Source organism: Marmota marmota, unplaced genomic scaffold (assembly GCF_001458135.2).
Source record: "Marmota marmota marmota unplaced genomic scaffold, marMar, whole genome shotgun sequence".
Classification (NCBI taxonomy): domain Eukaryota; kingdom Metazoa; phylum Chordata; class Mammalia; order Rodentia; family Sciuridae; genus Marmota; species Marmota marmota.
The window spans coordinates 8,251,819-8,267,056 of NW_025999969.1; the positions used below are offsets into that span (position 1 = coordinate 8,251,819).

Below are 15,238 nucleotides of genomic sequence, written 5' to 3' on the forward strand. Positions count from 1 at the left end.
CAGTTCTCCCCTTAGCATTCCATAGTGCTTTGTAGTTCAGCAATTATGTTGTTTGAACCACATGGACTGTGCCTTCTCCTCAGTGTTGCTCCATCTCAACAAAGGAGCGATGCACTCTTGAATTGTTCAGCCAGGGATCACCCAGGCACCTTCTTCTCCTGACACAGTCTGCCTCTCGTCTATTTGCTTTCCATCTCTACCCAGTCTCTTTCATGTCCACGGGCAGTCTCTTATCTGTGTCAACATCACCTATAGCCTAGACCAGCAGTTTTCAAACTGTTCAGTTTCAGAATCTATTTACACTTATAGAAATTATTGAATATTCCCAAAGAGCTTCTGCATAGGTGGCTTAGAGCTCTAAATATTTGCTGTATTTACAAATTACAATAAATTTTTTCAAATATTTACTCATTAAAAATAACAATAATTGGGGCTGGGGATGTGGCTCAAGCGGTACCGCGCTCACCTGGCATGCATGGGGCGCTGGGTTCCATCCTCAGCACCACATAAAAATAAAATAAAGATGTTGTGTCCACCAAAAACTAAAAATAAAATATTAAAAAATTCTCTCTTAAAAAATAATAATAACAATAATAAACCCATGTAAGCACCGTGTTCTAATAAAACATATCTATATTTTCCCAATAAAAAATAAAGAAAAGACTCATTTATAAAGATGTTTGTAAATCACTCTAAATTATCTGGCTTAGAGAAGTCAGCTGAATTCTCAAACCACATATTCAATCTCTTGTCCTGTTTTTGTTTTTGAAGGTACATAAAGAAAACTCCAGGGGACACTCATGACACAATCAGTAAAAAAGAAAAAGGCAAATAACTAGTATTATCATGAAATATTTTAATGAAAATAGTTTTGACATTGTTAAGCCCACTGATATATTTTCAAGATGCTCCCAGGGCCTTTGCATCACACATTGACAACTGCTGGCCCAGACTCAGATCTTAAGCCTCCTCCCTGTTCCTTTGCTTCCACATGGGCTCCCTTGCAATCCTCCAAAACCAGAGTGCCCACTTAAAAATACAAATCACATTCTATCACCTCCCACTCCTGCCCTGCTTTGGATCCTGGATTAAAACACAAAATCCCTCCTCAGTCTTTCCAGGCTGGGCACAACTTGGTCCTCGCCATGCTTGCCAGCAGCACCTGTGCCCTCTCCCACAACTCACTGCTCCAGGCTCCCTCAGTTTCTCCTAAAACACTCATGTCAACCTCACACAAGCTGCTCCCCCCCGCCTTGTAGGCTCTTCCATCCCTCTTTCTCTCACCCTTTGGAGCTCTACTCAGTCTTCCTCAGAGAGGCATTCCTTGACCAAATACGAGACAGAGTACCTTCATTTTACAAATCAGAAAACTGAGGCCAAAAGAGATTCAGAATCTTGCCTAATGTTTGTACAAATACTATATCCAGAATTCAAATTGAGATTCCACTCCAAATTCCACATATTTAACTGTTGTTTTACATTTTCACTTAGATGGTAACTTAGAACAAAAAAAAAAAAAAAAAAAAAAAANGGTTCCATTCTCAAACAATGAGCTCTAGCTGTGGTGCCCACAGAATAGCCATTCCACATGTAATGCTGTGTTCAAGAAAGGACTAACATAATCCCACAGGGCTCTCTTGAACATGACATTAACCTCTTTACTTTCAAAAACAGTTGAAGCAATTGTTTATTTACTTATTTATTTTGGGTGGTCCTGGGAATTGAACCCAAGGGTGTTCTACCACTGAGCTAAATCCCCAGCCCTTATTATTTTTTTCTTTGACACAAAGTGCTACTAAGTTACCCAGGCTGACCTGAACCTCGTGATCCTCCTGTCGAAGACTCCCAAATTGATAGGATTACAGGTGTGCTCCACCATGCCTTACCCAGTTGTTTGCTTACAGGCAGAAAGTCCGCCTCATTGGGTCCAAGTATCCTGATAGGCCCTTATGTGCCCCAAATGACTTTCCTAGATGTCTCTGAGGCTCCTGACTTGCAAAAGGTATATCCCAGCCATGGGCCAGGACCAGCACATAGCACAACCATAAGGTACGTTATTTGTACTGGTCTGAAGCTCCCTACCAGCCTTTCCACCTTATTCTTCCTCCCTGGGGGCTCTAGATCACATACAGAGCAAAGAAATCAAGTTTATCATTTCTCAAACTCTCCATGAATTTCCTCCCAACAATAATATTCCAGCCTCGGATCAAATAAAATTATTTACATTCAGGGCTTCTTAGATCAAAGTGATGGAAGACAAGGACAGATAATCTACAGAGGAAACTGGGAACCACATGACTACTTAGTCACTTTCTGATTCCATGAACCTGAACAAGTCTTTCTGGCACTTGGAGGGAGGCACTTGGTGGTTTACTCAGTTCTAAGATGAGGCTAACTGCCTTAGTGGGTTGCTAAAAAAAATAAAAGACACAAAAAAAATTATGAAGAAACTGCAACTCCTGAAGGCATGCCATTAGAGAAAATCCCAAAAGTACTATATTAAGTGTGACCCTATATATAACAAGGCTGTCTTTGAGAGCCTGCATAAAATGCGTAATAATTCTAAAAGAAAAAGTCAATATCAAATATACATCAAGATGAAGCACTTAAAGAATAGATAAGAGTTCACAGACGAACTCTAGATAGGGCAGAGTTGTTGGAGGGGAAGGGAGGGGCGTGGAGTTTGAAATGATAGTGGAATGTGATGGTCTTTATTATCCAAAGTACATGTATGAAGACACGAATTGGTGTGAATATACTTTGCATACAACCAGAGATATGAAAAATTGTGCTCTACATGTGTAATAAGAATTGTAATGCATTCTACTGTCATATATAAATAATAAAAAAAGAATAGATAAGAAAAAGTGCTTCACTACCAACAAATTTCCCAAACCAAATCCACACTGTAATATCCATGCAAAAATAGTTTTCACCAAGAATAAGGGCAATGTAATGGCACAAGAGTAAGCCCTGGACTTTTTTGAAATACAGTTATAGGAGACAACCCTTTAGTTTATAAAGATCTTCCAAAAATGTTCCCTGCTTTCTCAAATACAGAGACTACCTCATTTCCTGCAAATTGTTTTTTTCTAATTCTGTTCAAGGATATCAACTTCATTAAAACTTTAAAGATTTAATCCTGAGTTATGGCTTGATGAGATCTCTATGGGATGAAAGAAATCAAGAGATCACAGTACCTGCTATTTTAAAATGTTCTTACAATGGAAATATAATTTGTTGATGAGAATGCATTGCTGCAGAGAAAAATCGAATTTGAAGAAAAAAAATTTGAAATATTAGCTTAAACCCTAGGGTGAGCTTCTAAAAAGAAAATCTGGTTTTTTTTTAAACAAACATCAAGGCAAATATCACTTAATTAGGCTGATTTTATATTTCAGACATGAGTCATATTTTTGAAAGAGAAAATTCAAAGTACTTACAATATATGTAAAATATCACTTTTCATACAAAGTAAGTTTTGATTTAGCTATTGACCAAAATTATTCAATTTATAAAAATCTAATTTATATTCAAGGGTCACAGGTTAAGCATTCTTTTATTTCTCTTGTTACCTTTTTTCTTGAAGATTCTATTTTCTATGATGATTTCTTCCTCTATATGAAAGGAAAGCTTTGATAGTAAAATGTTGAATAGGAATATTGTTAAATTCCATACATCTACCAAAACAAGTTGGAAGAACATCAGAACATTATAAACTACAGTTTTCATAAGAGAAAAAAAAACACTCAGAAAAATAAGACAAATAAAAATCAACAAAATTTGGTAAAATTTCAATCACTTCTTTGATTTATTTTATCACAGATAAATTTATATTACATTATTTTTGAAGGTAAGGGCATATAAAACAAAACACTTATATTATGAAAAATATCAGATTTTTCTTAGGTGAGAAATTTTTCCTAAGGATGATTTTGTTTAATGTTCTGGTTTAAGGGAAAAACTAAATTATACAGGAAAACAATAAAACCACCAAGATCCCTTAAAATATTCCAATTTTTGATTCATTTAGTTACTCTGTACTTTCTAGAGAGTCTCATTTAAAAGCAAAAGAGTGACACTAGATGACCTCCAAATCACAGCCACTCAGACATTGAGAGATTCTATAAACACTTTCCCTTGTTGATGGTGAATGCTACCCACTAGCTGCAGTAACTCTAAGTTAAAACATATCATTTTGGAGTCAGTCATTTGTACATATGCTTCTCTGCAAAATAAAACAAATGTTAAAAGGAATAACCCATGTAATTCATATGGATCTACTAACAGCCTAGACACAGCAAATCAAGTGGCATCCACATTTTAGCAAATATTCTAGCAAGGTTGTTTAACTAGATACTTCACAAACACGTAAAGAATGACTCAAATAATGACTATAAGAATTCACTTCTCTTTATTAGAAAGTGCACAACAAACCAACAAGTTCTGAAGGCCTAATGAGCCAGGACTGGATCCAATGACCTCAGTCAAACTGCCAATACAGGGTCTCCAACAATTCACTTCCAAAGAGCTAAAGCCCACCCCAGTGCTCAATGGGTCACAATTTCTAGGTTGCCTATAGGCCGTCACTATCAGATTTATTTAGATAATGCATGTGTAGCTATAGCTGGTTGTTTTAGAACTCCAACAGTCTTTTTTTAGGCTTTGCCTCTGTCATCTGGGAGGTATATTCCCTTCTCTAAACCATTTTTACTAATTATAAAAAAATAATGAAAATAGTAGTACCAAGCCCTAAAAAATTAAATAAATAAAATTATTTCCATCCTTTAACAGAGTACACTCTCCTCTTCTTCAAACTACCTTTTCTGTGTTATGTTGTAAAAAAGATAGGGGGGAAAATCTAGCGAATATAGTTCTAGCCCTAATTTTGCCACAATCTTACATGTGTAACTTTAGAGAAAATATAATCTTGCTGTGGCATTAGGATGTCTCATCTATACGGGTCAGGATTTTGTTGCACAACCCCAGGGTGCAACATCACATTCTACTCCAGAAAGGCATTCATGAAGCATCTGATACCCACTGTGGCCCTGGAACTATGTAATGTGAGGTCCTGCCCTGCCAGTTTCCACATTTTCATGTTGTTTCTGAGATTGATTTTAACATCTAGTCCCTGAACCATACTTTCAGAATCTTCACTGGGCTTATAAAGTTTCAACATTACACTCTCAGAAATTGGTGAACTAAGAAAAGAGACTGAGAGATACTCATTGTATCAGCCCTGGGATCAGAAATACAAGCATGGCCTTTCCCATTAAATAGTTGTCTTAGCCTTACTGCCTCAGCCGCCCTCCTAGAAAGTCTGTGGAATGTGTGTCTCAGTGTTAGAAATCCACAGTGGAAATTCAGGGCAAATTATTTCATGTCACCACTTCACCGTTTGTGACTCAGATTGTACTTTGCAAGGGTATGGCTTAGAAAGGCTAGTGATTTCAAGAATAACTCAAATAATAGTGACTATAAGGCCAAAGTGCTTATAAAACTGATTCCTTCAAATAGAACTTTTTGGTGTTTAACAACTTCCTCCCAATCCACTAAAGAATAAATTGTGGAATTGAGATGTGGAAGGTTCTATCTCTATATAAATAGGCTCAGCCTATATACTACATGAATCATGGTTTCTGACAACAGATCAACAAATCAGTTGTTTGGTTTCATTAGTAAGGATAATGGCACACTGTCATATTCCCCAAAAGCTTTACCACATACCACACTCCAGTTCCTCTAAGCTAAGCTTCAGAACAAACCCCAGTCCATGGTATACAAATGCATTTCTGTTGCCTTGCACCCAACAGTTCCTGCCATCTCTGTGCCAGACTGTTACCATGACACTTTAGGTAAAGAAGTCACCAGTCAAGAGCCTTCCTGGCAAGATGAACACCAACTAGATGAAAAAGAGAAACAGATTAAATAAACACCGAAAAAAAAACCCCAATAAACTCAGAAGTTCCTTATTTTCAAATGAGATACTAGGGAAATGGCCACAGGAAGCAAAGCACAAAATCCTTCCTTCCCATGCAAAATTAAGCATTGCAAATTGTTCATTTGCAAATCAGCTTCAACAAAGATCAAATAAGTTTATCTTATCCATTCACAAATACAATCCACCTGCCATACTTGTTACCTTGTTTTTAGCTGAGGAGGCTTAGTAGGATTCCAACTAGAGTGCAACAATGTACTAGAGACAGAGATGTAAGAGTCACATTGAGTTCAGAGCCTTGAAGTTTCTTGTACACCATATAATCCTTAAGAGAAGGCTTCCAAACTAACCCTGTGCAACAAAACAGAGGATTTTATTTTCCCCCAATACGAATCGTTGGATGTACAGTGATAACTCCAGAGTTTGTGTAAATCTTCACTTTATAAAATATACATGTCATATCAAGTAGATGTAAAATAACAGAGACTTTGGTAGCTCCTGCCTTGGGTTCATTATATTGTTGTTTACTTCTGAAATTTATTACTCTAATGCCATCACAGAATAAAAAAAAAAAAAAAAATGAGCTCACTGATGAAGTGACTAATGTCACGAAGACCCAATGGAAAACAAAACAAGGTGACTTCCTTGCAAGACTTACTCCCAAATTTTTAAGCTAATCCTAAACCCCATTTGAATGTAACTTATGTGTTTCATTCTTACAACCGAAGAGAATACCCCATACCCATGTCAGAGTTGCTAAGGGGCTAACCTAAACTAATCAACTGATCATAGAACTGGTTCTCTTTCCACCCAGTATTCCCTTTCAGTTCTCCACACCAAAGGTAGAACATCTGCATGTTGCAATTGACTCTGCAGCCACACCCAGGATCAATGTGTCTCATGGAAGCACAGATCTTGACAATCTGCTTTCATTCTCAAGATGGGATACTGGTGTGGCTTGGGCTGGGAACTGTCACACTGAAACTAGAGATATCCAATTTCCCTTTGCAGCGATATACCAAAGAATAATCATTTGAGTTTAGGGATGTAGAAGAAAATCCTCCTCAGAAAGGTAATGCTATGAAAATCTCTAATAAGTCTGAGGTTTTCTTCACATTCCCTAAGGCCAAACTGTGGGTGTTATCTTGTTCGAATAATGTCTCAAAAGTGTATGTGTGCAAGGATAGTAATAGGACAGAAAAGTTTATAAACAGAGCCTTTGGAAACCATCAAAATGGCTGGAAAAGGGGAAGAGGAAGAGGACTGTGAAAGGAAAATGAAGGAATAGTTAGAAAAATGAGATTAAATTTAAGTTCATCTGGTGTTCACTAAATGTCTATCATGTGATGTTATTAGGGATGTTGGGAAGAGCTTGATTTATCTTTAGGTGCTCAAGGTGGAGTATATATATATATATATATATTCCACAGATGGATGGATGGTTGAATGGATGGAAAAGAAGAGTGACAAAATGATTGAATGGATGGATGGATGGATGGGATGATCATTGCCCTCAAAGACTTTACAAACTATTTGGGATTAGTGTATCTATATATCTGACTCTCATTCTAGTCAAACTGTGTATTGATCAAAGCATAAAGTGTTTTCCTGTATATAGGACAAGAAGCTATTAACTGACAAGACAGTGGTTGAAAGAGAGATGTCTAGAAATTAGCGGAGAGGAAAGGCCACAATGAAAGGGATCCTGGTTTCTTTCCATGAGCTGGAGATCTAGGTGCTTTAAGGAAGGGGGGAAAAGGGTGTCGGCCTCTGGGGAGCCCACTGTCCGGGCTTCTACTGACCTGGTCTCCGCCTCACGGGCCTCTTGCGGCCGCTGCAGAAGCGCACTTTGCTGAACACCCCGAGGACGTGCCTCTCGCACAGGGAGCGCCCGTCTTTGCTGGGGCTGGAACGGCGCTTGGAGGCCGACACCCGGTCGCTGTTCGACTCCCTCGCCTGCCGCTTCTGCCGGATCAAGGAACTGGCTATCGCCGCAGCCATAGCAGCTCAGCGCGGGCCCCGGGCCCTAGGCTCCACGGCGCCCTCCGAATCGCGCTCCGCCGGGTCGAGGGCAGGACCTCGGCGGCAAGGAGGGATAGGGCAGGAGCGGGGAGGCAGTGCTAATATTTGAGGAGGCTGCAGTAGAGAAAACCCTGCGCCCACAAGGTTAGTCAGAGTCTGGGCAGTGGCAACAAAATGTGTGAAGATCCAGATGTAAACTTCCCCAACCGCTGGCGGCGGGGGCGGGGCGGTCCCAGGCCCTCCTGCGAAGTAGGTGTGCACCCCAAACTTGCACCCCAAGGCGATCCACTTCCAAGGGGTAGTAGTGAGTTTGGTCACACTGCGTTCAGGGTGCCAAATGGAAGGGGCTAAAGGATGTCCGAAATCACAAGCCGTGCCCCTGTTGGAGAGGCGCAAGCGTCGTAAGGTGTCCAAAGTATATCTACACATACATACATAGAAAACGCGTTTACAAAGCAGCGTCTGGACCGAGGAGGGTACGGTGCCCCCGGTAGAAAATACTAAAAAGTGGATAAAACGTTCCTTTAGAAAACAAGCCACCAACCGCAAGAGAGAAGGAGAGGAAGGCAGCAATTTAACTCCCTGCGGCCCGCAGTTCTGGAGATTAGGAGGTCCGTCCCGGCTTGGTGAGGTCTACGGAATGCATTGCACCGGCTGCGGTTCTCCAGGGGCCGGCCGCCCGAGTTCTGGAATTCTGAGAGGCGCGAAGTGGGAGCGGTTTGCCGGAGTCTGGATAGGGGCGCGGGGCGGGGGCAGCTGTTTCCAGCTGCGGTGAGTGCGACTCTCCTCCAGCAGCACTGCAAAGAGAGCGAGAGACGAAGGGGCGGGGGGAGGAAGGGAGATCCTCGAGGGCCAAGCACCCTTGGGGAGCAACCCGCGAGAGGCGATCCGCGGGGTCCCAAGAGCGGGCGCTCTTTCTCTTTCCGCTTGCTTTCCGGCACGAGACGGGCACAGTTGGTGATTATTTAGGGAATCCTAAATCTGGAATGACTCAGTAGTTTAAATAAGCCCCCTCAAAAGGCAGCGATGCCGAAGGTGTCCTCTCCAGCTCGGCGCCCACACGCCTTTAACTGGAGCTCCCCGCCATGGTCCGCCCGGGGCCGCCGCACCGAGCAGGTCTCCGCACAGGCTCAGAGGGANGAGACAGGGCGCAGGCGGGGTCCCTAGGCCGCCCCAGGCGACAGCGGAAGGCGACTTGGCGCGGTACCCAGGCCCTTGGGGCCAGACGCGGACTCAGGGGCCAAAACCAGCAGGCAGGTGCTGGCGGACGCCAACTCGCCCAACTTGCTGCGCGGGTGGCCGCGCAGAGCAGTGGATTTGCTGGGCGCCCCCCACCGCCGCCTCCTCAAGCCCGGAAGGGGGCGCTCAGGGCGGAGTCCCATTCATGGAACTGAGGCTCTGAGCGCGCCGAACCGCACTGGCTCCAGAGCGCCGCTGCTGGCTCTCTAGGTTGGAGCGCTAGCCCCGCAGGAAACTCCTGGCAGAGGCGACAGCCACCGAAACGGCGGGTGGGACGGGGACCCGCAGGTAGTCGGAGTCCCTCTTGCCCAGGAGATCAAGAGAGCTTCCAGGTGGAGCCGAGCTGGAGTGTCGGGCTCCAAGAGCGCAGAGAAGCACAGCGCTCTGAGATGCTGCTCCCTCTCCTCGAGCCCTGGGCTCCCAGACTCCCTTCTTCCTCCCTCCCTTCAACCCTCTCCCTCCTCTGTGTCTTCTGTCTCTCCCCTTTTCTCCTCTCTACGCAATCCTACGTGATTGAGGTTTGGATGAGAAATTCTCAGAGGCAGAGCGAGGGAACTGCAGCTCGGGTCTGCTCTGTCCGGTCCCTCCCCCACGAGAACACATCCACGGACGGGTTGAAGGACCGTGCTCAAAGAAGGGGTTAAGAGTGGGGGAGTTCAGTAAACTGGAGCACATTGCATTCTCTGTTTAGGATGCAAGGAAATGGGCACTGGGGAAAGTAGCAAATGGCCTCTAGGGCTCTCAATGTTGGGCCCCACCTCCATTCAGCACATTTTGGAACAACAAAGAGTGCTTCTGCCTCCTTAGTTCCTGCCTTCTTAGTTCCCTCTGGAAACCTACAAAGCAGGCTCAGTCCCTAAAAAGAAAGGCCAAAGGAGCAAACTGCACTGGCAGTGAATGGAGGTGGGGTGGAGAAGTGACCTGGGCAAAGGCAGGCAACAGCCAGTTTTGGAGCACAACCAGATCTCCAGAAGTGTTGTGATTACAGCTGACATTAGGGAAGCAGAGGAGTCATCCAAGTTAAAATGGAGCAGGATAGATTTTGGAAATGCAAAATGAATAGTAACCTTTCATTCATGCTAAGTTCTGAGAATGACTATTAGTTATATTTACAATTTCTCTTCAACTTGTCTTCAAATACCACTAATCTCTCCTTTTCACAAACTCTTCTCTAAACATTAAGGGGAGTGCTAAAGGATTAAATGGGTATTGCAGGCACTCCAAGCTACTGAAAATGGAGCCCCAGGAGCTCTGTAGTTGTAGACACAAACCTGTGGGCCTAGCAGATTCACTTGAGCAAAGAGAAGGACTGAGGTCTGTAAGATTAATCAGACCAAGCACTGAGCCTGACAACCCAACAGTGTTTTGGGTCTGGGTACCTGGACCTTCCAAACTGCCAGGTCTGCAAAGCACAGGCTGACAGATAGTGGTTAACAGATCATATGGCTGGGTGGAAAATTAAACAGGCAAGACACCCTGATGAAGGGGAGCCTCAACTGTCAATCAGAAGCACATGTCCCCTGCAGCAGTTCGAATGAGGACGACAGGTTCATTCTTGGAATCTTAACAATACAGAACAAGATAGGTGAAAAAGAAACACACACACACACACACACACACACATACAGTGAAGCTGAATGCATTTTCAAAAGTGTTCCTGGTTGGGACAAGAGGAATTACTTAAAATCAGTGGGTAATACTGTCAATTAGGGAATTGTTCACATTCCAGAAATAAAATTATATTTTTCCCTTGGCTATCAGAAGATTTCTCTCATCCCTGAGCAAGGCAGGCACAAATAGTACTGTTTGGCTTTGGGGGCTCCCTGCCTTTTGCAAGTCAACACCAGAATAGGAAAAGGTCATCTAAGGAGAGTATCCACAGAACTGAGCAAAAGGGAGGTTTGTAATGAGGGTTTGAGGAAATCATTGCTAAACTCGGAGTCTCTTTTTTCTCCTCAAATGGGGATAATCATTCCCATCTACCTCACAGAACTGAATATGCACATGTAAGCATTTTGAAAACTGGAAAATGCCAGATGAGTAAAAGAGATGATGACAGTGTTTATTATTTTTTTTAAGGAAATGCATGAGATTCACCTGAGGTGCTTGTTTAAAATGCAGATTCCTGATAGTCTCTCAAAATATGAAACAGAAATCTCCAAGGTTGGAGCCTAAATCTAAGTTCTTAAGTTCTTCAGGTATCAAAGTTTGAAAGTCTAATATATTAATATATTGTTTGATATATATAACATACACACACACACACACACACACACACACGGCATATTTCCCAAATATCGCCAACCTGTACCCTAAAATCTTTAAAGCCCTGGAAAGAGGATGTGCATTCTCAAATCTTTGTGTGTTGCTATTTTCTATAGGCTTGTGAAAAATGAGAATGTTTTGATACAGAAGAGAGGCATGAGAGAGAAGGAGTTGATGAGGGAAGACATGAAATAGCAGATAACAGTTGTTGTTTGAAGTTTTCTCTGTCTTGACATGACAATATCAAGTTAAGCATTTACAGAACAAAACAAAAACATTCCATGTCAGTTTTCTGAAACTGGTATTATTTATGTCTTTAGATCTCTTTTAAAAGAATGTAGTGAATGTAGTTCTTTGGATCCAATGAGACAACAAGGACTTGACTCTTTCCCTTGCACTTCTGTAGCTATTGTCACAGTGCTTTTTAGCTACTTGGTCCTTTAAGCCATTATCAGCATCATTTACTCCATCTCCTCAGTGAGATGAAAGGTAAGACATAGGAAAATCTGGGAAATTATCTAGGACCTAAGTACATGGCTATTGAACTTAGAAGCAATGCTTGATTTTTTTTTAACTGATTAATTCATAGCCTTGCTACACCTGCCACTAAATCTCATAAGCCTTCTTCCGTGTTACTAGGACATTTCCATTATCTTTGCATTTGGGGATAAGGGAAGGAATTAAATCAACCTACTGGTGATTTTCATTAAACAAGCAGGTTGTTTAAAGGGTGATATCTCAGGGATAACTATCTTGCTTTTTATTGCTCTCTTTCTTTGAATAACTGAAGAATTTCCCTTTCCAATTTTGAAAACACCATGAGTAGAAAAAATTAATTACTCTGGAGAATGTTGCCAGATATTCACCAAAAGGATTCTTATAGTTTTATTTACATTTCTTCCTTCCAGTCAAACAAATAAAACATGGGCAGTCTTAACCATCTCCATATATTAAAAGGAAATCACAGAGAACATTTCATTGTCTTTTGCTTACTCATAAACCAAGTCTTCCAACTCCTAAATCTAACTATTGGTATTACTTCACACATCCATTTTACACACTATATTGAGCACACATTGCACCCAGGATCCTGCGTCAGTTGGCAAGGGGAACTCTACACACCCCTACATTCTCCTTGCCTTCAACAAGCTCAGAGTTCATACCATCATGATCATTTTGACTTCTGTATTAATCTCCTACTAACTGTATACTATTGGACAAATCAGTCAGCTTTTAAAACCACAACTTAAAATAAATAAATGATAATGATACTAGCAATATACATCTAACTGGGATCTTGTAATACTCAAGAATATGTGACAAGAATGTCAAGTATGAGAATGAGCATGTTGTCATTATGCTATCCATTTAAGTCAATCCCCTGCTATGAAATATAGACTTCTTAAAACAGGAAAACATACTTTGTGAATCATACACATCATCATTCACTCCTGGACTTAATGTATTTAATTAATGCAGGAAATCTACCTGAAATGAATGATTAACCTTGACATTGTAATGGCAAACAGAATTTTCATTAGTGGAATCTTGTCAATGTCCTTGTCTGTTGGAAACACAAAGAGGCTTAGCTGTGCTCATATATCATCCTGCTCTGAGATCAGGTCCCTGACTCAAAGTTTGGTGAATATGAGCTCAGTGGAATCAGCCACAGCTGGCTTGAGGAGTAGAGGGTCTTGTTTCCATGAATACTCTCCTATATAATAGCTGTACTTCCACTTGCTTTTCTCTACCAGACTGTCAGTTAAAATCAGCAGGCAAAAGCAACATAAACAATTACTTTCTAATAATTTGTGAATTCCTTTCTACATTGAATTCATGTATTACTCAGCTATTCAACAATATGCCTGTCCAGTTTTGGTCATCCCTCAAAACAGGAAAGAGGACAGATTTAATTACTCTTTATGAAAAGACAAAAGGTGATATACTTATTGCCTAAAAGAAGAGATTCTCAATGTTTTGGAAGAGGTTTGCTTTGATAAGAAATACATATCACTAATGCTAAGTGTCCTACATATTTTTAAGTGCACTGTAATTATTGACACATTGAATCCTTACAACAAACTCTATATAAAGTAAATTCTGTCATATCCTTGGTTTTTAAATTAGAAAACGGGCGTGGAGAGGGTAAGTTCTTAGATGTAGAGCACATAGCTAAGAATCCATAGAGTAGATTCAAACTCATGTGATTTGTTTTCAGAGATTCCCTTTTATTATCTGTATTATATTGTAGGTCAATAAAATATAATGCCATGATAATTATAATCATGTAATAAAATTCATAAGAATAAGATTGCCACCTATATTTATATTAACCTCTATTGTTTAAAAACAATCTTTTCCTGTATTATCTCACTAGGATTCAACAAAACTTGTCATAAAAATAAAGAGATAATAATAACCCAATTATACAAGCTAAGACTTAGTGATGTCCAATGTCACACATTCAGTGAATACAGATCTATAAATTGATTCAGGCCTTCTGACCTCAGTGTTTCTACTACCAAAAATAAGGCCACAGAGGGGAAAAAAATGGGAATACCAAATGTCCTTCCATTCATTAGCCTTGGGGGGTAGGGGGGGCAGTTCTCATACAAATGACCTTGGAGGATCATTCTGTAATGGAGGGGAGGGGGATACAAGTCTCCCAGATCTCTTCTGTTGCAACTTTTAACTCTTTCCAGGTCAAGAGCTAAGATGATAGTTTTACAACTCTTGGTCAGTAACTTAAGTTCCCCTTCAGAACAAAACTACAGGGAAACTAAATCAAAACAGAAATTAAAGAAACTTAAAGGGAGATGAATTTACATTTTCTACATTCCAATTCCTAAAAACCATGCACCAGTTTTACATACACCACTTCAGGAATGGTTAGCACTTGACTATTTTCCTTGCCAGCTGGATTGAGGGTATTAGAACTCACCTACCAGAACAGACCGCCTATCATTTTTAGCCCTTCTCTAATTTCTATTTTCACAATCTAGTGGCAGTCCTTCCCTCTAGAAATGTGGTTAGAAGATCCTTATCAGAATTTAAAGCTCATAAGGACAGCGACCTTGTTGTTTTGCTTACTTTCTTTATTCCAGTACCTAGAATGGTGTTAAGTACATAGAAGATACTCAATGCATACTTGAATAAGAGAATTCATCTATCCAATGGCTTGGGGTGTGGCTCAGTGGTAGAATGCATACTTAGCATGATCAATACCCATCTTCAATCCCTAGCACCAAAAATACCCAAAATCTACACATACATGTACCCATCTTTTTAAATCAAATAAATGCATAAGTCATCCCCAAGAGAAGAATGGAACATTTGCTCCTTGTGTCAGGAAACAAGCCAAGCTAACTCAAGGATATCCTCCACATTCCCAAGAAGATTATTTTACTATATCAAGATATTCTCTTCCTAAATTTAGTCTATCTATTAAAACCTGGTATCCTAAAAGGGTATGTGTACCAAGATTTCTGTTCTGACCAACCCTCCTCCCCAATATCTAGGCCTAAATTTTCAGTTCTAACTCCTCTCCGCTCCCCTCTCTCTTTCTCACACACACACACATACACACAATCTCACACACATACAATTCACAGAAGAAAGCAAGGTACTAAACAAGGCAGACACACAGACATCAGACAAAACGAATGACCAATTTTTAAAGTCTCAGAATATGATTAAAATTATCTTAAAATGGTTTGAAATAATAACACTCATACTGTCACCCATCTTTAGTGAGCTGCTTTTTCCACAGGC

At 40.9% G+C, this 15,238-nt stretch overlaps 1 protein-coding gene across 5 annotated transcripts in view; it reads right to left on the bottom strand.

Moving 5' to 3' along the window:
* Positions 1–15,238, bottom strand: part of LOC107154279 (fibroblast growth factor 12) — a 350,801-nt gene that overhangs the window by 60,427 nt on the left and 275,136 nt on the right. The window contains exons 1-2 of one of the 5 annotated variants that reach the window (XM_048804085.1): positions 7,744–9,116; positions 4,392–6,292 (exon numbers count right to left, since the gene is read on the bottom strand). The exons of 3 other annotated variants lie outside the window; for them this stretch is intronic. In XM_048804085.1, coding sequence (XP_048660042.1) covers positions 6,153–6,292; positions 7,744–7,942 — 339 coding nt within the window. In that variant the 5' untranslated portion in view covers positions 7,943–9,116 and the 3' untranslated portion in view covers positions 4,392–6,152. Of the gene's footprint in view, positions 1–4,391; positions 6,293–7,743; positions 9,117–15,238 lie in introns of those variants that run through there. One more of the 5 variants, XM_015499892.2, reaches the window with a different exon arrangement.